This window comes from Mesocricetus auratus, unplaced genomic scaffold (assembly GCF_017639785.1).
Source record: "Mesocricetus auratus isolate SY011 unplaced genomic scaffold, BCM_Maur_2.0 Super-Scaffold_100009, whole genome shotgun sequence".
NCBI classification, from domain to species: domain Eukaryota; kingdom Metazoa; phylum Chordata; class Mammalia; order Rodentia; family Cricetidae; genus Mesocricetus; species Mesocricetus auratus.
The window spans coordinates 51610884-51636167 of record NW_024429193.1 but is presented as its reverse complement, the minus strand read 5'-3'; the positions used below and the strand labels follow the sequence as shown (position 1 = coordinate 51636167).

Here is a 25284-nt window from a genome sequence, read left to right as displayed (position 1 = left end):
GCCTCAGCATTCTGAGTACTAGAATTACCATGTACATATTAAAGTAGGCACAGAACCTGTGCCTACTGACTTATACAAGTCAGATACATAATCAGTGGAAAGGAAAAATAATTGAATCATGAAGTGTGTGGAGTAGAAGAGTAGACCCAAGAGCTATGCTAGAGGGTAAAGAATATGCTGAATTAACTCAGTGCTATAGCAGATGAAGGGATATCAGATAATTTGAGTAATGACTTGAAGGCAGAAGATGGAGGCTTGGGAATTTCCTGGTGACTGTTACTTCTCAGACAATCTCTCTCAGCTTGCTAAACCTACTGAAGTAAGCAGAAATGGTCACTCTCTGAGTAGGTTAACAGAATGTCCATTTCTAGACAGAAAATTAGATGCATAATGACAATTTCTAATGCAGTGTCTAATTCGTAACCTGATGGTAAGAAGGCATACTCATCTTTCTGTGTGGTAGGGAGCCCATTCCCAACCATTATTCACCTGCATTCCTATGACACTACTGTGTCCGCTAGCATTCAGTCTCTAGGAAGACTGAACTCCAGCCCTTTGAACTCTGCAAAGCTACTCCCCGCTCTCACAGCACTGGAACAAAGATAAGGAATATGGTTATTTAGCCTTTTTCGCAAACTTTTATCTTCTGAATGGCATTAAGAGTAACCATATCTCTGTTTCAGCCTCAAATTCCATATTGAGTTTTTTAAAATTGCTTTTTGAGCAATAACTTTGCCCTTGTTGCTTAACCAGTCATGCAAGTTGAGGCTTCTGTCTCTAGGCCTATTTTATAATAGCTGCCCTGGGAGAACAGATGAAAAATAAGACAGATATTTTATGAGTATTGAAATCCCCTCCATTCAGAAATGTAAATAAAATGACCAGTATGAGCAATCAGCTTATGTCAGATTCCATGGGTTTACATTACAGGAGAAATTATAGTGCAACCTGAAACATGCTGCTTAATGAATTCATAGTGGTGTCACAATTGAATGTAACCCCAGAGCTTTCCTTTTGTGAAGGGTCTCAGAAATCACTTTTAGTAAACTGCCTAGGAGAGGAGGGGTAAAGCTGAGATGACACTAACAAACATCACTGTCGTGAAGTCGCTGCCTCCCTTCCACACCCACTCATGCCGCTAGGTGAAGCAGAGACTAGAGACACTGCTCACCTTTGAGCTTATTCAAGGAGCGTTAAAGTATGTGTGCTGGGTCCAATGCTCAACCAGTATTTATGCTGGCATCAGGAAACTGAATAAAGGAGCAGGATTGCCTGCGTGCTGTTTGTCCTTGTAAGTTAAGGAAATTCTGTCAAGTATAACAAAAGCCTGCTAAAAAAAATGTTTTTGCCTTCAATAGATCTAAGTGCTGCAAGATCTAGCTGGAAACCATGGTCTCAGAATTTGTCCACCTTTGGCTGTTGATCCAGTGCCCTGTAGTTAGAACTGTCTTCTCATTTATCAGTCAACTTGTTTGTGGTCTCTAAAGTTCTTTTAAAGCTTTCCTCTGTCCACTGTGTCCTCAGATATGATAAATCTGTGGCCACAAAACTCCAATATACCAAATGGAATATGAGAGTCAGTCGAGTTTTAACGTTTGGAGTAAAGGGAAGAAATGTATTTTCTACTGTAAATTCTTTTTTTTACATTCATTTTTTTATGCATTTGACTTGATTGATATCAGGTATTGGACCTAAAACTGTATTAATGGATCTTATAGCTCTGGATATTTAACATCACCTAATTAACCCAGAATTTCAAATGATAAGGATTTCACAGACCAGCATTTTAGTGGATTTCACAAACAGCCATCTCCTTGAGTCCTTGTATGTGTATCAAATGAATTCATCCCAGTGCTCTCCCATAGATGCCCTGGAGTTCACTGACATAGCTGTTGTGTGGCTCTTCTGGGACTCTGAACCTTTTGACACAGTCACCTCATAATAAAGCTCTGTCCTCAGCATTCTGATTTCTCTGTATTCCCCAACATATATAGGATATACTTCCTTGAAATTCCTCACATATTGCTTGTACATTCTTGCTTGTAAGCTTCAGCATACACCAGTTCCTTCAACATAGAATGCTTTCCTCTGCCTGCCTTCTTGCTGTTATGCCTTATCTTATAACACTCCAGCTCTCTAGTATCTCCTTTGGAAAACCACCTCTGATGAATCTCATTCACATTTCCTTTCATCTAAGATGTGTTTCCCAGCCTTTTAACTGTTTGTCTCTTTGTAACTGCTGTTTCTGTATGTTGCCTCCTAACAAACATGATGCTCACTCTCTAACCCATGCCTTTTTCATTCTATTCAAACCTTTGAAGGCCTACTCGTGGCGGCCTTTTCATTGTCCTCAGGGTCCTAGTGCACCTTCATTCCCGTTCCTTTTCCTTTATAGTTGGATCCTAGAGAAACAAGGCATCTATTGAGGGCTAGGCCTCCACATCAGCATGTAGGTCCTGTGATTAGGAAATATTAGCCCTTTGATTTGTCCATCTTTGCATTCTTCTCAGACATCTTCAGGCTACACACGTGAGACCAGGAGTAGGCCCAAAGACAGAAGTCAGGAAAGTCCCACTGAAAGCCAACTTAGAATTAATTCTCCTTCCTTTTCACACAAGATCTATGAAGCTGCTGCTGTCAGCGCTCAGCAGACATACTCCTGCTCTGACTCTTTTCCAGAAGTCAGGGTTAGTTTAAGAAAAACCTCTTGTAGAAGCCATGACCTCGTACTTTTATCCCCTCCATCTGGTGTGCGGCCTCATGGGGCTGTGCTGCTATGCAGGAGGTGAGCAGTGGAATTCTTTAGATGATGACTCTGAGCCCACATGTGGAGGCAGTTGGGGGGTGGAAAGCAGGAGAGCAGTGAGAGCCAAGATGGATGGACCAAAAGCCAAGGTTTGCTACAGGAGAAATCCTGACTATAGGTAAGTGTTCTTTCCCTCGCTCAAGCAGGGGCCCAGGTCAGAGAGCTGTAATGTCCCAGCCCGTGATTGATGAACACTGTTTCTGCAGCTTCCTTTCTGACTTCTCTGTTGGGGTATACCAGTGGGATGCATAGGGTATCTGAGGGCTTACCCTATCTCTAACCAAGTGTACAATCATGTGGGACAGGGAGGAGCTGTCTGAGCTGCCTTCTCTCCTGAGGCCCCAATTTTGAGTAGGGGCAGAAGGAAGGCATGAGAGAAGCACAATTTTGATCAAGCGAAATTTGCTGACTGCCTCATTTTAGAGATTTTTCTCTGCATCATAGATATCCTTTGTTTTAGGTGTGTCCAGCCTGCAGCCCATAAACCACTTGTATCTGCACATAGCAAAGAATAACTATAAATGTAGCCCAACACAAAATTATAAGCTTACTTAAAACATGAGAAGTTATATGATTTTTTTTTTCTTGAGTTGAAGACTTTGTATTGTATTGTCAAGGTTGGACACAGCTGGTTGATGAATTGCCTGCGTCAGTCTAGGGGTTTATGCTGGATCCTGGGTGGGCTTGGGTGGGACGGTATCCTAGCTTTCCTAGCAAGGACTTGGTAGTGATTCTTAAAAAGAATGAAGTCTCAAAGGAAATTCTAATACAAGCCCACAGTACACTCATTTCTTCTCATGACTACTTCCACTCTGCCCATGCATTGAGCTCTACTGGAAAAGAACTTAGAGAAAATAAAACAACGATGTTAAGGTTAATCTGAGGGCTGGAGTGGGGCTACAAACAATGACAAGCAGACGCTGTTGAGATGCAGAGTCCTTTGTTGAGTGACTACCGCATAGTGATGCTAACAGTGACAAAGTGGAAATGAGACATGTTGATGAAGTTAGGGGAATGGAGGCTTAGCCTTTACAAGCCCCCCCCCCCCCAGATACTCTGCTGGCCGTTTAGGATTCGTGTATGGGTTGGCGCTCTTAATGGCAATGTCTGTTCTGAAGTTCTGGTACTCTAGCACCACCACAATCCCGCCCTCCCCAGCATCCCCGGGCTTTGAGGAAAGTACATAGTATTTGAAGTTTAAAAACAAAAACAAAAGAAACTGTGGTGCATGCCTTTAATCCCAGCATTTGGGAGGCAGAAGCAAGTGGATCTCTGTAAGTTCAAAGCCAGCCTGGTCTACAAAGACAGCCAGGACTATAGAGACCCAGTCTTGGGAAGTAGGGGCAAAACAGAAAAACAAGAACAAAAAAAAAACCAAACTAGGTTTGTATTCTGGCTGGATCATTCACTCAACCCCTCTGAATGGCTCCATAGAGTACTCCCCACCTCACAACCCCTGGTGTGATTGTGAGATCTATACTACAGCCCAAGCATTTTGTGCACAAAAGGCTTTTGTGAGCATTACTGTTATTCTTGGGGAAGGCCCCACCTTGGAATGTGTCGAAGGATGAAACTGGCTTGGCTGCATACAGGGTCTAGTAGTATTGACAAAATGTCATCAGAATTTTGGCCTTTTTGGTTAAAGAACTCCTATGTCCTGCTGCTCTAAATGAACAAAGAAAAGGTACCTCAGAGTTAGGGAGCAGAGCAGAGAATGCTCATCTTGTGTTTTCAAATCCTGAATGATGCTCAGAGATAATCCAGGATATGCAGGGAAGCGGGGTAAGTAGTTTACAGACTTCTGTCCCTTTTAACTTTGGGGCTAGGTTCAGGTCTACTACCTAAAACATGCCAATCATCCAAAGAGAAAAACCGCTCCTGAGACAGCTGAGTTCAGTCAGCAACGTATTTACTCCAGTAAAGCTTGTGCTCTGAAGCCACCTCTCTTACAGAGATCATTCCTGGAATCAAAGGTGCCCTGTTTTGTAGCCCAGTAAGTTCAAAACAACAACAGGTCATAAACACCAAGCTCAGTGACTGTGTACACCTCAAAGCAGTCGCCGGGAGACTGGCCAGTCAGGACACATAGGATGCACTCCTCCCTGTCCTCTGTGCAAAGCAGGTTTGAGAAGTTGCACAGCCTCAGCCACTCTGCTTGGGTGGTAATTCTCCACCCTTGATCTCTTTTCTCCATGCCCTTTCTGTGTCCTTCCTCCACCACCTCCCGGGAGAGTACCAATTCCCAAAACAAACATTGCATTGCATGTTGATAATGTAGTTTTGAAACATTCCTTGCTTGTAGCTGACCCTGTTGTTGGTATGGTTTTAGGGGGGATCTGGTTGCTAGTTTTTAATTGTTGGAGAGGTGAGGCTACTGTAATTCCCATTCAGCCTGAGAAAAGCTGTGTGAATCCATTTTGAGCACACCTTCTGCATGCGTGTATGTGTGTGTCCTCATGGTTGTGCTCAGGCTGACAGGAAGGGCAAAGAGTAAGAAGGAAGCATGTCTTTCTTATTTTCCAGCATTGCTTCAAAGATGCCCAACCCCCGCAGTACAGGCAGTTCCCAAGTGGAAGGTGGGGGCAGAGGCCTCCAGCGAGGCCATCAATAACCAGGTGTGTAATGTGAAGCTCTCTGTATTTCATTTCTGCACCCAGGGCCAGCTCTGCAGGGTTGCTTACGGAGCACTCTGTGTCTGGCACCTCTCTCCACCAGACCCAGGCGCCCAGGGCCCACCGACCTGCCCAGGAATGCGCTGCATTGTTCTCTGCTGCTGTAATTTGGCTGCAGGAGCTAGGCTGAATGCCTCCCAGGGATGAGAAACATACTCTCCCTGGCGGCCTCCATTATCCCAAGCTAGCTTGGGCTTCTGCCCTATGACCACTGAGAGCATTTAAATAAAAATTTTAGAAAGGCAGGGGTGGGGGTGGGAAATCCTGATTATCTGTCTTCTATTAAGCCATGCAGAAACTTCTGTCCTGAATGGGTCTAAGAATCTGGCAAGGCGCTTGGTGGCTGGTGTTCTTGATAAGGGGTGTGAAAGGGGAAGAACAGTCTCCTGCAGCAAAGAGGAAGAGAAATGAAGCCAAGAGTGCTCATAAGTTAGATCCACAGAGCTTTTTGCAAGCAGAACCTCAGGACAGGGTTTTCTTCTTTTAATCTGAAGTCCCTGATTTACATTTACATTTGCTCTAATGAAGAGTGTGAATTAATGCCATTATTTAGAGCTGAAACAGTAAACTTTGGTTCTTTTCTCTAGTGCTGGATTATAGGCTATGACTGGCATTCTTCCTTTCTGGTTTTTGTTTGTTGGAGACAGGGTCTCACATGTGTTCTTAGGCTAGCATGGAACACACTGTCTAACACAGCCTGCTCACAAACACAGCAGTTTTCCTGCATCAGCCTTCCAGAGTGCGAGCCATAACCCTGACTCTTCTGTTTAAAAGACACTGGCTGCAGGCTGTGCAGCTGAGGTACGTTAGTCATGTGCCTTCCCCCAAAAGACTCTATTAACCCTAAAGGATAGAAACAGTATCTTCTAAGTTCACTTTGTATCCAAATAGCACTTACTGAAATGCACTGTACTAAATATTTATCAGAAGTTAAAAGAAATGAGGACTAACAAGGGGAAAGGGTAGGGGGAAAGAAGTTAAGACACTGCCGATGGAGGATAAACTTCTACCACAGAGAATAAATGGGGTAGGGGCCTTCACAACAGATGAGGAGTAGCAGAGCTGTATGGAGCCCAGCACCAAATAAAGCTCTTGTTTTGTTGCTTGTTCCAAATAAATCAGTTTCTGTTTGTATAGTGGAGAATGAACGCCAGTTGTCTAAAGCCAATTGGAATGCAGAAACAAGCTAAGTTCTAAGGAGAAATTAATTGCTTGGCCATCATTCCTTGTTGGGGCCACACAGCTTCTGTAGCAGGGCTCAGATAGACATTTTTTCTCTCATATAAACACCTCACTTTACAAACTTCTCACTCCCTGGACAGCTATTTCTCTCTTAACCATTTATAAGCGGTTGTGCATCTTTATCAGCTAGAATTACATGGAGTACTATGAGATGCCACAGAGGTCTACCACATCTTTCCATAAACTAAGAACCCCAAATCAAAGAGTAGGTGGTACCGAACAGGTAGATTAAACTCAGGTTGGCTTTCCCGTTGAAGCCTATGCCATCATTGATGTAGAAACTTGGATGTCTCACCCCTCCTCCCAAAGCTTCCTTCCTTTTAAGAGAAGTTCTTCTTCCCCTCCCATTCCCCCTCCCTAATCCCACCACCAGCTCATCAGTTATCCAGTTGACTCTACTCTGCAAGGAAGACATTCTCTCGGCCTGACTCATTCAGTCCCATTTCTCCAGTCATCCCCTCACCACAGACCACAAGGGCCCTGACTAGCTCATGTTTTGTGTTAATGGATGTGAAACCAGAGCAAATCCCCTCACCAAAAGAAAAACCACCCTAAACTCTCCCACACAGGTCTCAGCAGGTTACACAAATATTAGTCCTATCATCCAAATAAATCTGCCTCTGTGGCCAGAGCCACACACACATATCCTCCCCACCTCCTGCTGCCTGGACAAAAATGAAGTTGCTCCACAAACATCTGAGAACCTGATTGGATGAAGAGGAACCTGAGAGAAGAGAGAGGCCCTATATGCAGAATTCCTTGTGAATGTTCCTTAATCTCCAGTCTGTTGTCAAGACCAGACAGTCCTGAATTAGAAGTTCCTAGAGAAGTTAGGATGTACTTGACCAGTCAGAGGCTTGATGAAGTGTATCTGTTGGCTGGCGTTTAGGACACAGTTAAATCTCAATATCTGAGTGAGGCATGCACCCTCATTTTACAGATAAGAAAATAGGCCAGGAGAATCTAAAGACCCTGCTGAAAATAAAGAACACAGCAAGTAAATAGCTGGGATTAAACCTAGGTCTGACATAACTGCAGATTTCAATACTGTTGCTGTTTATCAATAGGCAAGAAGATGATCACTGTGTAGGCCATCAAGATTTCAAACCCCATGTCCTACCTAGCTTACCATGCCTGCTGCCTTCGAAGATTCCACCACTGCATACGCTAGTTAGGCAATAGCTAGTAGCATAGAGGGAACCCTCCCTGTGTAAGTCAATCATGGAATGGACAGTAGTTATCAGTAGGACTTGGAGAATCACAAAATGAAGATTTGCTGAGTAAATGGGGGAAGGCTACTGTCTTCTAAGGCGTTTATCACTTTGGCTCCAGCCCCGGCTCTTTCTCTGTATCGTCACTTGCTTTTGCTCCTACTTCAGTGCTGAAGGTCCTCTCCCAGAGAACTGCCAGAATGAGAGCTCTCTGCCTGCCTAGTGTACACTGGTCCTCATGCAACCCTTCAGATCAGCTGTGCTTACCCTCCCATGAGTTGCCTGCCTTTTACTTAGTCTTTTCAAAACCTACCTAATGTCCAGAATAATTGATAGGGGGGAAGTCCCAAGGCCTAGCCAGGCTTACTATACTATTCTCTTACAGTTCTGTTCCAGGGCTCTAATGGTCTGTTAAGACTTTGAACCACTGCAAACTACCTTACTCTGAACAGGCAGCCCCCAGGCTGCTGTTGTCTGATGTAGATTGAAAAGGCGATACAGAGACTGTGTATTTGTATAGTTATGTCATTTCCTCCCTCAAAAAACCACTAGTTTACAAGCTGTGTAAGAGCATGATATGGAGCCTTATTCACCATGGCTAACACATCTAGTTATCTCAGGGGCCCAGCAGAATACTATACCCTAAAATTGTCTGCACAAACTGTCTCCAGTGAAGGGACAGACAGTTTTTATCTCTGTCCTATCTGTCCTTGGCTACAGTAGGATCAAAAAGGAAGCTACTTCCAGATTCCCTTTCTGTTGCATACCCAAAGAGTATCAGAAGTCAGTGCAAGCAAGGGGGAAAATGAGCCTTGACTTTAGTGCAACTCAAATCACTCTGAAGACAGATTCCTACCTCTTCTACTCTCCCTTCAAACCTCCAGATGGGACATCAGGGAGCCACTCAATCTCATATCCATCCCCTATCAACTCCTTCCTAGGGCTAAGGAACCAGCCAGGACATTGGGGTCCCTCTGGATCACTTTCCAAGTCCATATCAGAAGCTGTAGCAGCCCAGGATTGAGGGTGGAGGAAGGTGTGCATGCAAGGATCTTGTGCTTTTGAGTTGGAGGCTTGAGGTGGAGGGATGAATGAGGTATCTGCATATTCAGGTCTGGTCCAGCCACTCTGCCTTCTTAGGGGCCTTGCAAGTGTGCACATCCACAGTGTTTCTGCATTCTTTGCACCGCACAGCACAGCACCAGTGGAATTTGCACTCACACTGGGTGACACGGGTGACTCGAGTTGTGTCGTACCCTCGGCCACAACACATGATTTCACAACCATCTGTTCCTTTAGATGTCTTGCTGCAGACACGGCCTGCGGTACCTAGGGAACCTGAGTTGAGGAAGAGAGGTGAGAACCGAGTTACTTTTGTTTTAGCCACTCTGGGTACCCTTATACTCTTAACAAGCCATAAAGAGCCTCTCTTTCTGAAAATATATCCACTAACCAAATGATCATTCAGTGCCCTCTGGCCCAGGTTCATTTGTTACCACCATTAAAGCTCCCCAGAAGTTGCCAATTTCACCTGCAGTCCCTCTCTTGCCATGTCCTCTTCAGAATCTAACTTGAAAATGTAAGAACTGGGGCTGGAGCCGGGCATTGGTGGCGCATGCCTTTAATCCCAGCGCTCGGGAGGCAGAGGCAGGTGGATCTCTGTGAGTTCGAGGCCAGCCTGGTCTGCAGAGCGAGTTCCAGGCCAAACTCCAAAGCAATACAGAGAAACCCTGTCTCAAAAAAAAAAAAAAAAAAAAAAAAAAAAAAAGAACTGGGGCTGGAGAGATGGCTCAGCAGTTAAGAGCACTGACTGTTCTTCCAGAGGTCCTGAGTTCAATTCCCAGCAACCACATGGTGGCTCACAACCACCTTGAATGAGATCTGGTGCCTTCTGCTGGCATGCTGGCAGAAGACTGTATACATAATAAATAAAATATTTAAAAAGAAAAAATTGTAAGAACTGTATGCCTGGGTGAGGTTCTCTGATTTTGTGGGGGGGGTTGTGATGTCATATTATCTGGATTTAAATTCTAGTTGTTCTGCTTCATAGCTGTAGTAATTTAGCAAGTTAATGAATGTATTTGGGCCTCAGTTTCCATATATGAAAGTATATATAAAATAACAACTAGCAGGAATGGTAGCACATGCCTATAACACCATCATGCAAAACATGAAGGCAGGGGAGTCACTTTAGTTTTAGGCTAGCCTGGGATATGTAATAAGTTTGAGGCCAAATTAGAATGCATAGCAAGATCCTGACTCAGGGAAACAAAACAACTCACCATTGAATGTAATGGATTTTTATGGGGCATTTATCATTGCTATCTAACATATGGGGGCTGGAGGCATATCTCTGAGGAGTTCCTGTGGTATACCCCTTTCAGAAGGAATTCTTGAAGAGGAAGATAGCTTTGTCCTTGCACAAGGAATGTTCAGGGCCTCATCCCAATAGATGTCAGCACAAAAGATCCTACTGACCCTTTCTCCAGAAATGGAAAAGTGATTGGCCTGAGATTTCAAGCAAGAAAATGACTCAACTAACTTCAACAGCAGTAGTCTCCATATTCTACTAGGACATGGGGAGAAAAATGCAGAACTTTTATCTTTGTTTTTAGCTTATTGGTTTAAAATCTGTGTTTTAGGGCTAGGAGTGTGGTTCAGTGGTAAGTACGAGCCTAGCATTTGCAAACCCCTACATTGGATCCCTGGCACTATAACAATGATGATGACAACAGAAACATAAATAGCATGCACATCTTATAATATACACAGTACAGCAATATGAGTGGAATATCAAATACATATACAGTGGAAGTAGATGCTCAGTTTTCTCTTTTAAAATTTTATGTGTATGTATGTATGTTATGGGCATGCATGGGCCACAGCATACATGCAGAAGTCAGAGAACAGCTTGTGGGAGTTGGTTCTCTCCTTCTACATTATGGCTCTTGGGGCATCAAACTCAGGTTAACAGGGTTTGCTAAGCACCTTTACCTGCTGGACCATCTTTCCAGCCCTCAGTTTTACTTTTTAAGATATTATTTATTTGTGTGTGTGTGTGTGTGCCTTTGTGTGTATGCACACTTGTGTGTGGATGCCCTCATAACCAGAGGAGGGCATCAATCCCCAGGAGCTGGAGTTACAGCCAGTTCTGAGCAGCCTAATGTGGGTTCTGGGAACTGAACTCAGGCCCTCTGAGCCATCTTTCCAGCCCCCTCCATTTTTTTTAACAACAGGAATAATTAATGTAAATGTTAGCAAACTACTACTCTAGAATGTGGGCTACTTCATATGTTATTCTAACTCCAAGAGTAAACACCAAAATCCTTTTCTACAGTCTGGAGTTATGCTGTCCAGTATAGCTACTGACTGCACATGCTCTCTTAAATTCACTAAATTAAAATGGCTAAACTAAAATGTTTCAGTTTTGAATTGGACTCTGTAGTAGTTGGCCACACATGTTCATGGTTTTAGTCTCTGTAGTTTGCTGCCCAACATCAACTGTAGTTCCAAAAGTATTATATGGAAAATTCAAAGACAAATGATTAAAACTTATGTTTTATCACACTATGTTATTAAAATTGTCCTATTTGTGACTCAGTGGTACAGCCTTGCCCAGCATACTGCAAGATCAATAGCACCACCAAAAACAATGGATCTACTAGCTTATTATTTGTTCTTGTCATTCATCATGTGCCATGCCTAATTTACAAATTAAACTTCACCACAGGTATATATGTGTCTGAGAAGAAGCATCCCCTGCTCTTGGAGCACATCCTCCATAGATAAGAGGAGACATGTGATTCACATGCTCAGTTATCACATGTGGCTTGTTGCTTCTATGAGGGAGACAGCAGCAATGGAAATTCGATCATTGTAGGGAGCTTCGTTGGATAGTACTGCTGTGGAGGGAATACCTGGTTCCATACTCCATGGGTGTGGATTCTTTGGGTTTATGGGACCTAATTTTATGCCTCTGAGAAAAATTAATATGCATATGACTTGTCCTCCTTCCTAACTCCAAAGATCCTTCTCCAAAGGTACATTTTAGAGATGATAAAACAGATCTACACTTCAGGAGCTGTGGAATTATCCCCAAACATCTAGAGATGTCTGAATTAGACCACATGGAAAAATTAACTCATGACAATACCTCACTAGGAGAGTCCCAAGGGCTCTTTACTCCTCGCTCTCTACAAAAATATATATACATCTTCCATTATCCAGGTGGAACACCACCCCTCTGTGGGATGAAGTGCTTGAGACACTTGAGGAATGACAAGAGTGAAACAAACAGAACTGAATCCAGCCAAGGTGTGGGGCTCCGCTCTACCCAATCTGACTAGTGAATCTCCAGCAAAGAGCCTGGAGCCCAATGACAGGGACTGGCCTGGTTTAACTTATCCAGACCAGAACTTAGGAGCCAAGATGGCAGCTCCCATTCTCTCATAGAAACACCTCACCACTTTGCAGTGACTGAAAAACAGCCATTTTCTGCCTCTTATCAAGTGTTTGCTGCTGCAGCAGCCTTTGCAGGTCACCTATCTCCCTCGATCCTTTTGGAATCTGCAGTGGCAGCACATCAAGAAGCAGCTTGATTCCTCATGTTCAAACAAATCTTCCTTGATTTCGCTGGTCGTCTTGCCTTTTTGTTTGTTTGTTTGTTTTGTTTTTGAGACAGGGTTTCTCTGTATCCCTGGCTGTCCTGGAACTAGACCAGGCTGGCCTCAAACTCAGAGATCCAAACCTGCCTCTGCCTCCTGAGTGCTGGGATTAAATGTGTGTGCCACTATCGCCCAGCTAGTCATCTTTCTTTATAGTTACATTTGCTTACTGTATCGCTTTGGGTTTTTTTTGTTTTTGTTTTTTTAGTGGGTGTCAAATCCAGGGCCTTGCACATACTAAGCACATGCTATATCAGCTGAGCTCCATCCCCAGCTCCATCCGTTTCTTTAGCTGGACTGTAAAAAGCCAAAGGCTTATGCTACATCGGATGCTTCTGTGTAGCTTGCATCTAGCTCAGAACTGAAAACAGGTGGCTCGTTTAAATGTTCTTTGAGTCGTACCTACTGCTTCCCAGACACTGGAGATACAGTAGAATGACATATGACCTACTTGTGCAGCCTTGGGCCTGGCAGCCTGAGGCACAAACCACCTATCTCAAGTCCAGATTTTCATGTAAGGAGGCAACTGATTCCTTGGCCTTCCTTAACTCCTGCAAACTGGACGGACCGGGAAGAAGCAGAAGGGCTTGCACTAAATACCAGGCTTCGTGTCTCTCTGCCTGCTTCTTTCTCTCTCACCTGCAGCCTTGTCCAAGACACAGTAGTCAGGGGAGTTGTCAAAGTAGACAAGATCAGTCCGGGTGGCATGGCGATAGCCTTGGCGGGCTGCTGTGAAGTTGGCACCATCCTGGGTGGCAGTCACCTGCACAGCCCCGTCATACCGCCGTCTCAGGTAGTCACCAGTGCGGCGGAAGTCTGAGAGTGCTCTCCAGCAGGTGCGTAGAGTACAGGAGCCACTCACACCATGACACTTACATTCCAGCTTCAGAAATCGCCGCACAGCCTAGGGGAGAGAGGAAGCAGGTCAGGACATTGCTCAGTCATCCCTAGGGTCAAAAGCAGGAGTGCTCTGAGCGCTGCTGACCCAGGCCCAGGTGGTTCTCTGCCAGATCCCACCCATTCCTCCTGACCATGTCAGACACTCTCTTCTAGTAATCTTCCTGGACCAACAGTGCTTTGCTCTTCATGACTGCTGGCTGGATTGTCAAGCTCCATGCCTTTTGCTTTTTTATAGCACATCTTTTCTCAGCACAGTATATAGCAGATGCTCAAATGCCAGTGAATAGCCTAAAGCAATACCTGAAGATCTTTATGAAGGAAGTTTTTCTCTTTAAAAACAAACAAAAACCAGTGAACTGATAACAAGGAAAGCCACTTGCCATGCTGTACCTGAGTTTGATCCCCAGAGCCCACATATAAGTGGAAGGTGAGAGCCAGTTGCACAGAGTTGTCCTCTGACCTCCACATATGCATCATGCCATTCATGCCCACCTACATACATCATGTGTACACACAATAATAAATTAAAATTTAAAAAATTAAGAGCTACTTTGGAGTTTGGGAGATGGCTCGGCATGTAAGAACACTTACTGCCCCCATAAGAACCTTGGTTTAAGTCTTTACAACCCATGTAAAAAGCCAGGCATGGTAGCACATAGGCTATCTGTGATCCCAGTGATGGGGGCTGGGGGCAGGAACAGGGTTGGAGATAGGAAGATTGCTGGGACTTGAGTTCCAGGCTCAGTGAAAGACTCTGTCTCAAGGGAATAAGGTGGAAAGTGGCAGAGCAGGACATCTAACATCCTCTAGCCTCTGTGAGACAGCACACACATGTACATGCACGTATACCTGTGTACACACAAGCACAGACAAATCCATTTTTTTCAAGACAGAGTTTCTCTGTAGCTTTGGAGCCTGTCCTGGAACTCAATCAGTAGACCAGGCTGGCCTTGAACTCACAGAGAATCTCTTATCTCTGCCTCCTGAGTGGTAAGATGAAAGGCCTGTACCACCACTGCCCCGCCAACCAATCAAATTTTTAAAACTTTAAAACTTACTTTTTAGTTCAGCATGGTGGCTGAACTAAATATATACCAGCACTCAGGAGATTGAGATGGGAGTAGTGCCACAAATTTGAGATCAGCCTAGTGAAATCTTGTCTCAGAACAAAACAGCAAGGTGGGGCATGGTGGTACACACTTTTAATCCTAGCACTAAGGAAGCAGGGGCAGGTAGATGTGTGTGAGTTCAAGGCCACCCTGGTGTATATGTTACATTCCAGGCCAGCCAAGGCTACATAGATTCTATCTCAAAAACAAAGAAGCAGCCCCCAAAACAAAGCAAAAAGGAAGGAAACAGGAAAGAGGAGGAGGGGATGAGGGGGGAGAAGAGAAAGAGAAAGTTACTTTCCTGTAATGAAAACCTGGTTGAACCTGTGCTCCCCAGGCTCCCTTGCATTCTGTGGCAGAAGTTAGGGATTGTGGAAGTAATCCAGAAGCCATCAACTCTTCCACCTCTGAGTTCAGCCTGTGGTCACACTAACCAGTTTACACCAGAGAATATGAATGAACATACCCAGATGTGAGTACTGACCGTGCGACCGCAGCGGTTGTTATGCAAGTTCATGAGGGCCCGGGCATCCTTAAGCCTCTTCTCTTTGGCATCCACAAAAGCCTTGGCAAAGCGGACACCGTAGTGGATGTTGTCACTACAGCCACCCCAATCAAAGTCCCCTCGTTGGTCATGGTGCCGACCACGGGTATATGGGTCACAGCTGCACACACTCAATTCACCCTGGCTGCAGGCCCGAGTGATAGCATGGACCACTCCTGCTGATGAGATGGCATATACAAATGCTGCCTCCCGGCTACCTACATAGAGAGAGTCAGAGACATATTACAGTAACAGTCCATGTCTTCCATTCCGCCACACACACACACACACACACACACACACACACACACACACACACACACACACACACACGTCCTATTCAATAGTCCATGCCTGGAGCTTGTTATGTAACCCAGCTTTGAGATTTTCCTGTCTCAGCCTCCCCGGTGCTAGCATGTCAGGGACTGGCCACATGCCCAACTCTGCCCCTTCTTCAATCTGCACAATTTCAGACGTTTCCTTAGCAAGGTGTCTTTCCTTTCTAAGAGCATTCCTCAGAGAAGTCGGCCTCTCCTGCCAGCTCTCACTGTCCCGCTCCTTGGTACATCTGACCTCTTTGGGCTGGCTCTGTTCTATTTCCTCTTGTTTTCCCTAGGTCAGTCTCTGTCTCTTTCTCACACACAGAGACAGAGACAGAGAGACAGAGAGAGAGAGCACACGTATATGCACTAGTCCTGATGCAGGGCTGCCACCTGCCTTGGTCAACATTCCAGGGGTTTCAGGCCCCCTCTGCTGGACAGTTCCCCTGCAGTGTTGACCCCTGCCCAGGGTCAGCCTATTCAGAGACACATGCTACCTTTAGCCTGCTCTGGCTCTCTCCTTGCCCTTGGGGACCTATGTTCATCACCCCCATCTCTCCTTCACCTTCAGAGGCCTGCCTCATCTCTTTTCTCTGCTGAGGAGCTCTGCTAAACTCTTGCTGAACTGGAGGTAAGCCACTAGCTCTTCAAATATTTACATATCACCTTTCTGTTTATCTCTTGTTAACCACTGTAATGTTGGGACTGTTAGGGTGACTGGGTGACGATAGTGACTGTTGGTAAGATGCAGAGGACTTGGTTCTAGTCCTTAGTCATATAGTTCACGGCTGCCTGCCTGTCTTGGATATGGGGAGGCCAGAGAAAGGCAGGGAGAAAGATGGAAGTATTAGGGATAATTACCTTGACCCACCATGTCAAAGCACTTTTGTTGAGGGGGTCCTGACTTACAAATCTAGGTTAATGAGCAGCTGTTCCTGTCTCCCAAATCTGCCCACAACTGTTTCTTAGATTTTGAGGTAGTGTGTAGGAAAATGAAGGGGATCATGCCTACCCTTCTAACTCAAAACCCCAAACAAAGAAGGGAAGGAGGCAGAAAGTTTGGAAGAGGACCCTACTTCTAAGCATGACACGGCCAAAGACAGTGTGGTCCCGGTCCAGTGTGGTGCAGTTCCAGCGGTGATGGCGGAACTGGTGCTGACACTCTCGGATCCATTCTCGGGCACCTTCGCCCACTGAGCGCATGATGTCTGGGTAGCGCTGGCACAGCTGCCTCTGCCGGCTCACTAAACCAGGGATGTTGTCACAGATCACTCGGGCTCCCAGTGCCCCTATGTACCTGTAAAGCAGAGGTGAACTTGTCATAGCATTCCATCAGAGGGTTCAGCTATCTAGACCTTAAAGAGATTCCTTCCCTTCCCAAGACATTCACTGGGGCTGATCGTGGATAGAACCCACGATCTCGGAAGAAAAAGCTACACAGTTGCAGAAAGAGTAATTGAATGGTCTCCCACCATTACCAGTTCCCTAGCCAAAGGCTAAAGTCACACACACTTCTGCAACACAAGCCAAGCATGTGTCATATACACAGAAGCTGTGGGCATGTCATACAAACCCACTGCCTGTTTATTTAATAAACATTAGGATCCTCACAGAAAAATAAACTAACAAAACGAGAATCTGAGACAACACTCTTACATGCACATGAACAACTCGAGTGGCTGGTCTATGAAGATAGCTTGGCCACAGCAGGATGAAGAGAGGAGGGGGCTGAGAAGACACGATAGGTAGTTCTGAGGAATGTTTACAGTTTTAGACTGTGTGGCTAAAAAAAAATCCTCACTTCCAATCCCCAGGCTATAGAACAAGACCCATCTTTTACCCTCTTCCCCATTCCCTTTACTTCCATGCCCTAGAGCTTTTCTTAACCAATGAAGCTTTTAAAATAACTTTCTCCAACCTATAAGGCACAATGTCCAGGAAGGACCTTCATGGACAAAGCTGTTTGCAATGGGAAGCCTGAACAACACTCAGGAGACAGAGACAGGCAGATTTTGCTGAGTTCCAGGGAAGCCTAGCATACATGGAGTTCTAGGCCAGCCAGGGCTACATAGTGAGAACCTGTCCCTTTAAATAAATAAATAAATAAACAAACAAATAAACAATGTGATAGAATCTCTAGTCTAAACAATTTACACGGTCAAGCAAGATGACCACTGAAGGATGGGTGGGTTGCCAACATCATTCAGAACTGCTCAAGGCAATCTTACCCCCTGGATTCTACCATGCCCTCAAAAGATTCTGAAGAGAAAGCAGGAACATATAGTCCCGGAAGAGATGAGACCCATCTCCTTCCTTCCTGCAGCACACCCTTCTCTCTCCTGTGTCCCCCCACCCCCCCCCCCCGCCCCTCACCCCCAGCACACCCTTCTCTCTCCTGTGTGCCGCCCCTCACCCCCAGCACACCCTTCACTCAATGCTGTCTTTGGTCCTTTCAGCACGTTCTATTCTCTTGTGCTGACACTGAAATGGAATTCCACTCTCTTTCCTGTTGGGAACAGGTGGGAGCTGTAGCCATCAGTTGCTACTGCAAACAGGAAAACTTTGGTCTGAACTATGAATGAGCCAGTGGTTTGGGAATGTCCCCAAAGTGGGCCTAGAAGTGAGTGAAGAGAAGGGAAGGCAGCCAGTAGGGGAGGGGCAAGCCAACCAGCCCTGAGCCCTACCCCCACCATACATTCCCACAGCCAGCCATCACCCACAGACTAGATCACCACTAGTGACAGGAACTCAGGCAAACACAAGGAGGGTTGATGCTTGCCTCGTCGGGAACTCAGCAGGGCTGATGAGCCCCATCTGTCCACAGGGAAGGGTGAGAGGGCTGTTCCTCCAAGAACAAATCCCATGGAATCAGCATCCCCAGCACTGTCCATCAGGGCAGCAGCTTCCAGGAACAAACAAAATAAACACCCCAGGCTGGGCCAGTCCGGAAAGGCCTGCCTGACGCACAGCTTTGAGTTACACCCACTGCCCTGGTGCTTTGTTTGGAGTATTGAAACCATCGGAGTTGGAGCTTGTCCCTGTCTCACCACCGTTCTGCTTCCCCAGCTCAGCCCCAGATTACTGATCTAGGCAATGGGTGTTTGTTTTTTTATCTGGGGCTTGGAGGAAGGAGGTTGGTTGAGAATGGGAGACCAATAATCCAGCTCTCATAGACAGTCTGGAGTGGGGCAAGCCAAACTCTGGCAAAAGGGCCTTCTTGTGGTCTGACTTTAATCCATTCTGCCGTAGCCCACATTGATCCTTCATATTACATTCTCAATGAGCATGGGAACATCTGTTCAGTATCTACGATGGAAAGATAATTAGGCTTTCCTACTACCCTGCTTACTTCCTAAGTAACTGCTTCAAGACCCTGCATGGGACTTGCCTGCTGTCTGGTTCTTGGAGCCTTGTAGTCAAGTGTGGGAACTGCAATACTACTGAGCCTGAAGCTGAACCCATCACCCTCAGCTCAACACATGCTTGCACAATGCCTGCCACACTCCAGGCACCCAGCTTAATTGTTAGGGGCACAAAGACTTCATGGCATCCCTCAGATCATTGTCTGGGGGAGGATGCATCAGTCCTGACTTCCTGTTTGCCCTTTCAGAAATTAATTCTTCACTTCCTTCCCAGCCTCTGCACCAGAGTGCTCTCTTTACCTGCTTCTGACCAACTCTTTCCCTAGACAAAGTCACTCAGACCCTACACTAGCCCCTTGCTTCTTGGGATTTGTTAAGTGCCTAGACTCTGCCTCCAGGTCAGCGGAATCACAATCTGCATGTCAGTATCCCCAGTGCTAAGAAAAGCCTCTGGCACATAGTAGGCACTCAGTAGCTACTGAATAAACACATGCTCTATTATCCTCAGCTTCTGTCTCCCTCTAGCCAGCCACCAGCTCTGTGTGAGTTAGTTTGATTCTTTATCAGCACTGCCCATCCTTTTTCAGACAGTCTACGTTTCTGTACATTTAGTGGAGCCAGGGATCTCCAGCCCTTCCTTTTGGGTCTATCCACTGGTGGAAGTATTAGAATTTAGCTGGGAATGGTGATTCATAACTTTAATCTCAGCACTCAGAAGGCAGAGACTGGTAGATCTCTGTGAGTTTGAAGCCGGCCTGGTCTGTACAGAGTTCCAGGGCAGCCAGGGTACATAGTGAGTCGCTGTCTCAAAAACAACAGCAAACCACCAAGATGATGCCACAGGATGTGGGCCAGGGAAATCTCTACATTATGGGTTCAGGAATATTGATGGTAATCCCACTCTATCAAGGGACACTTGGGGAGAAACCAAGATGAGGGAAGCCAACTGACTTCAAACTCAAGCGGCTTTTGTAGTTGGATCTTTTTTTTTTTTTTGAGAGAGTCTCACTATACATCCAAGGATGCCTCAAAATGTTGGTTCCCCTGCCTCAGTCTCCCAAGTAGTGGTACAGGAGTACACCATCATACCCAGCCAAAATTGATTTTTTATTCTAGGAGCAAGAGAGGCACACAATGTTGGATTAGAAATAAAACCATATAACTCCAAAATTGGTATGAAATTAAGCATTTTTTTCTTATTTATGAGATAGGGCTGACTTAAAACTTGTTATATAGATCAGGCAGACTTGGAACTCACCAAGATCCACCTGCCTCTGTCTCCCGAGTGCTTGGATTAAAGGTGTGTGCCACCATGCCCAGCAAGCTTGTTTTGTTTTTATTTTCCTTCCTCTCTCTTCATTGGTGAAACAGGGATTATAACAGTACCTACAGCAGGCTTACCCTGGAGATTAAAGATGATGCCCAACAAGGTGATGCAGCCTAGAACTTAGGAAAGACTCGGTACAGGGTGTGTATTTACAGTAACGGCAATACTAATATACCCTACTCTATGCTCTCTTTTTATGAGCCCAACAATATGCCTAGGTCTTGTGAATCTCCACTTATCCACACCTCTTGTCATAGACTAAGGAGAAACCATTGTGACTTCTTTGAGTGAAGGAGGAGACAAAGGAGTTATTGGAGAGGGAGGGAAGAACCCTGGGCTGTGAAGATCAGACTGGTGGTCATAGGGAGGGCCCTCTGCTCCAACATAGAGCATAGACACTCTTGAATCAATAGACAACCATCTCCTCCAGGGACTGCACACAATACTAGCCTTGCTAGGCTTGGGATAATCATCGTGGGGGCCAGACCTGCCTTCAGAATTCAGGTTTCCTCCTTCTACAAGTGATGACTACTGAGACAGACACCTATGGCTGTAGCTGTGACAAAGTGAGGGCAAGGAGATGGAAATGAGCTCTGTACCCACACTCATCCTAGCCCCGAGGCTGTCTTCATGGACTTAAGAACCACTCAGTCCCTCTGTCACCTGCCTCCCTACCTAGCTCTGCCATCTATTAGCTTTTGCAACATCTTTAAGATGAACCATGCTAGGAGGGAAGGAGACAGGCAGTGGGACAGGCAGTGCTAGTCAAGGGCTGCAGGTGAGTCTTAGGGACCACGTCAAGGGCTGCAAGTGAGTCTTAGGGACCACGTCAAGGGCTGCAGGTGAGTCTTAGGGACCATGTCAAGGGCTGCAGGTGAGTCTTTAGGGACTGCTACCAGGATGTGGAGATGTCCAGAGTGCCACTTCCTCATCCATAGGTCACCAAGACTGTCTCAAACTGCTGAAAAGCAGTCAAATGTTTCAAAAAGCCAGTTACCATGTGGGCCGATAGAGGCGGGCACTGGGTACTTCGTGCTTCCATGCTTTCTTTCTCCACAGGGACCCTGAAGATGTAAGTCCTCAGCCCAACTGTGTCTTAAAGGTAAAGGGGGCTTCTGATCTCTGATCATTGAAAGACCGTCCCCCCCCTTCCTTCTTTCTCTTTCCCTTTCTAAAGGAATGTTTCAAGCCAGATGTAAGATATAGGCCTCCCTGCTTCCCCGTGCGAACCCCCCTCCTTGCCTTCCCCAACACTGCAGAGATAAAAAAAGATCCAGAAGAAAGATTTTTCTTTAACAGGAAAACAGAGGTGGGGGTGGGGATGGAGAGAGAAGCATCTTGAAATGATAGGAATCTCAGCCCAAGCTGGCTCGCCCCTCAGCCAGCTACCCTCACCCTTCCAGCCCAGACTCCTAGTCCAGAGGAGAAAAGCCACAGGGTGCAAGAGAGGAGTCCTCGCTTCGGTGGGGGGTGGAGTGTGTGTGTGGGGGTACTTGCTTCAGGGGAGGGACAGAGCAGAGGGAAAGGAGACACTGCATGTCAGAGAAGGACACTAGCCCAGTCCAAGAAGTCACGTTGACTGAGGAGTGAGGAGGAAAGATGGGGGACTAAATCTTTACGAAGTCCAGTTCTGCTCCCCTTACTTTGCCCTTTCAGGAAAGATGAGTGTGACTACAGGGCTGGAGGAGTTCTGGGGCTGGGTAGAGAATTGTACAAAGAACACAGCCTGGCTTCCAGTGGACCCTGGACACCTTTTGCCTCATCTGCCTTTTAGAAGCGTCTGTGGGTCTCAGAATTCTTGAGACTCCAGAAGTCTCTGGGGCTTGAAGGGGAGAGGTGGGAGGTTAGGTCATCTGGGGCAGGGAAGCAAAAAAGGACATCAGTGTACAAAATTACACCCTCAAAGCCGAGGCTGATGACAAATGCCTGGGTTATGCAACCCCGAGTGTTTAATTTGTTTCAATTGTGGGAATTAAGGGGAGGGGGGTAGTTTGTGCCTCAATTTCACTTCTAAGCCTCGCTGTGGATACTACTGTCTCATTGTGTGGCCTAGACTAGCAGAGGAATGTGGGTCCCAGTCAGCTGCCCCCTACTCCACATCCCCTGGGGAGACCTTAGGTGGTTGAAGATTTTTTGAAGACCACGACTGTGGACTGTGCAGAATAACCAATGCAGGACGTGGAGAGGCGACTGATTCCTGGAACCAACTCTGAGGGAGATTCTGATGGTAGTTTTTGCCATAGGGGCTTGAGTAGAAATACAGGGGACACGATGTAGCAGTCTAGGGGACTTCAACTACCAGCTACCTCACTCGTGATGCTCAGCGCTCTTCTCTCCAGCGCCTCATTTTCTCCAATCCCTCACCAGCCACTGGAGACTTCTGGGACTGTCCTGCCTGGACATCATCTCCAGTTCCACCCAGGCAACAACTACCTGGTGCTTCAGCAGCCGGTGCCTGCAGCAGTAGACTCCTTCCCTGCGCCTAACCCCCCTCAGAGCCACACTCACCACCAGGATGTGTCCACACGGGCTGGCAGAGTCAGCAGTAGCAGCAGCAGCAGGCAGGCAAGACCCAGGCGGGTGGAAGCAGGGGACACGTCGGGGGCCGCGGGTCTGGGTGCGGGAACCAAGACGCGGGCACGCCGATGGGCGAGCAGCGCAGCTTCCTCCGCACCCCGGGGCCTCAGCATAGCTCCGCGCAGACTCCCGCCGCGCAACCCGCAGGGTACTGGACGGGCACCGTCTGGGCTTCCTTAGTCGTCTCCTAGCTCGCCCTTCAGGGTGGCCATGGGGACTATGGGAGACCGGGAACCGCAGGGCACGTGGAGTCCGGGAGCTGGGCGCAGAGTTCCCAAGAGCTCCCGAGCTGCAGGGCCAGGAGACCGACGAGAAGTGAGCTGGTTGTAGGCGGCTCGGGTGCGGTGTCAGTGGTTCTGGGGCGCGGAGTGCGGCGGGGGCCAGAGCGCGCGGACAGCCCCTGCGGCCGCAGCTCTCATTGGACGGGGCGGGGCGGGGCCGGGGACACGCGCGGCCTTCAGCACGGCTCCGCCCGCGCCAACCCGGGTGCTCCGCGGCGCCCTAGGTGTGGCGGCCGCCTCCTCCCCTCGGCTTTACGGGGCGCCACCGGGCCGCGCCCTCACCTGCTCTGGCCACCCGCGACGGGGCTCTTCTCTGCTTGCAGCCCCTGTCCCTACCGACGCCACGCCACGCCACCGGGTCCTAGCGCCCTTCACTCAGCAACACGGACCGCTGGGTTTGGTGGCAAGGCTCACCCAGTGCGGGCGTGGGGGGATCGATTGCGGACACTCCCGCCCCCTAGCCTAAGGTGAAACAGGAGAGAAACGCAGAAGATGCTCTTTCCTCCGGTCCTCCTCTCCTTGGGCTTCTGGGAAACTGATAAACACCCGGCCAGCAGGAGTGGACAGACAGTGGGACTCCCTTGGTCACGCTGCCTTCAGGGGCGCCGTGGGCGGGGGACTCCCTCATCGCCCCCGCTTCTCCCACCCACTACACCGACACCATCCTTCCGTCCCGCACGTCGTTGAGACCCAGCTCCTATCCACCTAGGTGCTTTCCCCAGCTCAAGATCGTGCAGCTGCCCAAGAGACACACCTGCCGGCGGGACGCAGCGGCCGGTGCCCTGACGGCTGGCCGGGGCTCGGCCGAGCTCGTTCTTTCCCGGTATCTCCGTCCCCCACCCCCTCGGGCGGAGCTGCGACTAGGAAAGAATCAGAAACAGCTGGGCGGCTTTCCCGCACCAGAGGCCGGGGTGGGGGTCCTGCGGAGAGAGTGGAAGCCCTGGTGCCTTCTCTCCCCCTCCCTTTCCAGCCTCCTCCTCTCCACTACTCGCTGGTCCTCCCTCAGCCCCGCAGAGCCCGGGGGGTGGGTGTGGGAAGTTGGGAAGAAGTGGGGAGGTGTTGTGGGCTGAAAGTGACTCCTTGCTCCCTTTCTATTACCCCCGCCCCCACCTCACAACGCGCTTGCACTTCCCTGGGTGGGAGGAAGAAGCCCTGTGGGGCAGAATGATTCTTACTGAAACATAAAAATTCTTTAAAGCCCTGAGCCTTTCCATGAAAGCTGCCTCAGCGGTCTGACCTAAACCCTTCAGCCTCAGTTTCTCCTGCCTAGCCTTCCAATTCCAGGTGTCTTTCCTGCCTCTCCTCCTGATTTTATCTAAACTATAAAGTCCTGATGTAAACATCATGCTAGTGACTGCCCACCCACCTTAACCCCAAACTCACTGTCAGTCCTTGTTTGGTTGGGGGTGTTAGATGCCAGAGTGCGAAGGACAGGGCACAGCTGGCTGCAGACATCTCTGAGACAGAGAAGAGAGGAAAGTTCAGAGGGCATTTGCCCTCTCTCCCCACAGCTCAGTCCTTTGCTTGAAGTTTTTGTGGTAAGAGGCCAATTGACATGCATCAATTCCACAGATACCATTTTCTTTCTTCTGCTAGGGTTGGGCTGAGCTCAGAGAACACACATGCACACTCGTGTGTGTGTGCGCGCGCACACACACACACACACACACATCAAAAAAGCATTTCTGCCTTCATGGAGCTAACATTTTATTGAACGAGATAGATAATAAACTTTCGAAACGAAACATACAGACTGTTACAAAGTGGTAAATGCAGAGGTTGGGGAATAGGGCAGGCCTCATGCATAGTGATAGTGAAGAGAGGAAGTGAGGAGACAGGAAATAAGCAGGACAGGTTGTGGTGTAGAGCATTACCAGAAAGAGTCAGCAGATAATCCCAGACAGGAGAACACCGGCAGTGGAAGGGGTCAGCCAAATGGGGCAGAGTGCCCTAGAGGAAGAGTAGAGTTTAAATGGAGGGTGATCTAAGGTGGGGGTGAGGAGAGGTCGCCCACCAGCATTGGGCGTGTGGGTGTTTGTGGGGTGGGAAAGTGAAAAGGGTGAGTTCGGAGAGCGTGTGGAGCCAGCAGCTGGCCATGGCCTTTCCCTCCCTCCTCTCATGCCTGTCATTTGGTCTGCTATGTCTTTATTTAGGAACAGACTCTAAGGCCATTCCCTGTGAGGGGCAGGTAAGGGGCTGTGAGTCTAAGCTCTTTCCTGGCTGGAGCCCTGTCTTTGGACCACTCTCACCCCCTCCCAGCCTAGTTCCG

The 25284-nt window shown here is 47.5% G+C and overlaps 1 protein-coding gene across 1 annotated transcript; it reads right to left on the bottom strand.

The window, feature by feature from the left end:
• Positions 1-4026: 4026 nt before the first annotated feature.
• Wnt2b (Wnt family member 2B) lies at positions 4027-23127 on the bottom strand. The gene is made up of 5 exons (XM_005076572.4): positions 22666-23127; positions 16545-16765; positions 15089-15366; positions 13235-13499; positions 4027-9269 (listed from the first exon to the last, which is right to left on the bottom strand). Exons 1-5 carry the CDS (start codon positions 22845-22847, stop codon positions 9040-9042), a joined length of 1176 nt encoding a protein of 391 aa, XP_005076629.1. The 5' UTR covers positions 22848-23127; the 3' UTR covers positions 4027-9039.
• Positions 23128-25284: the final 2157 nt, after the last annotated feature.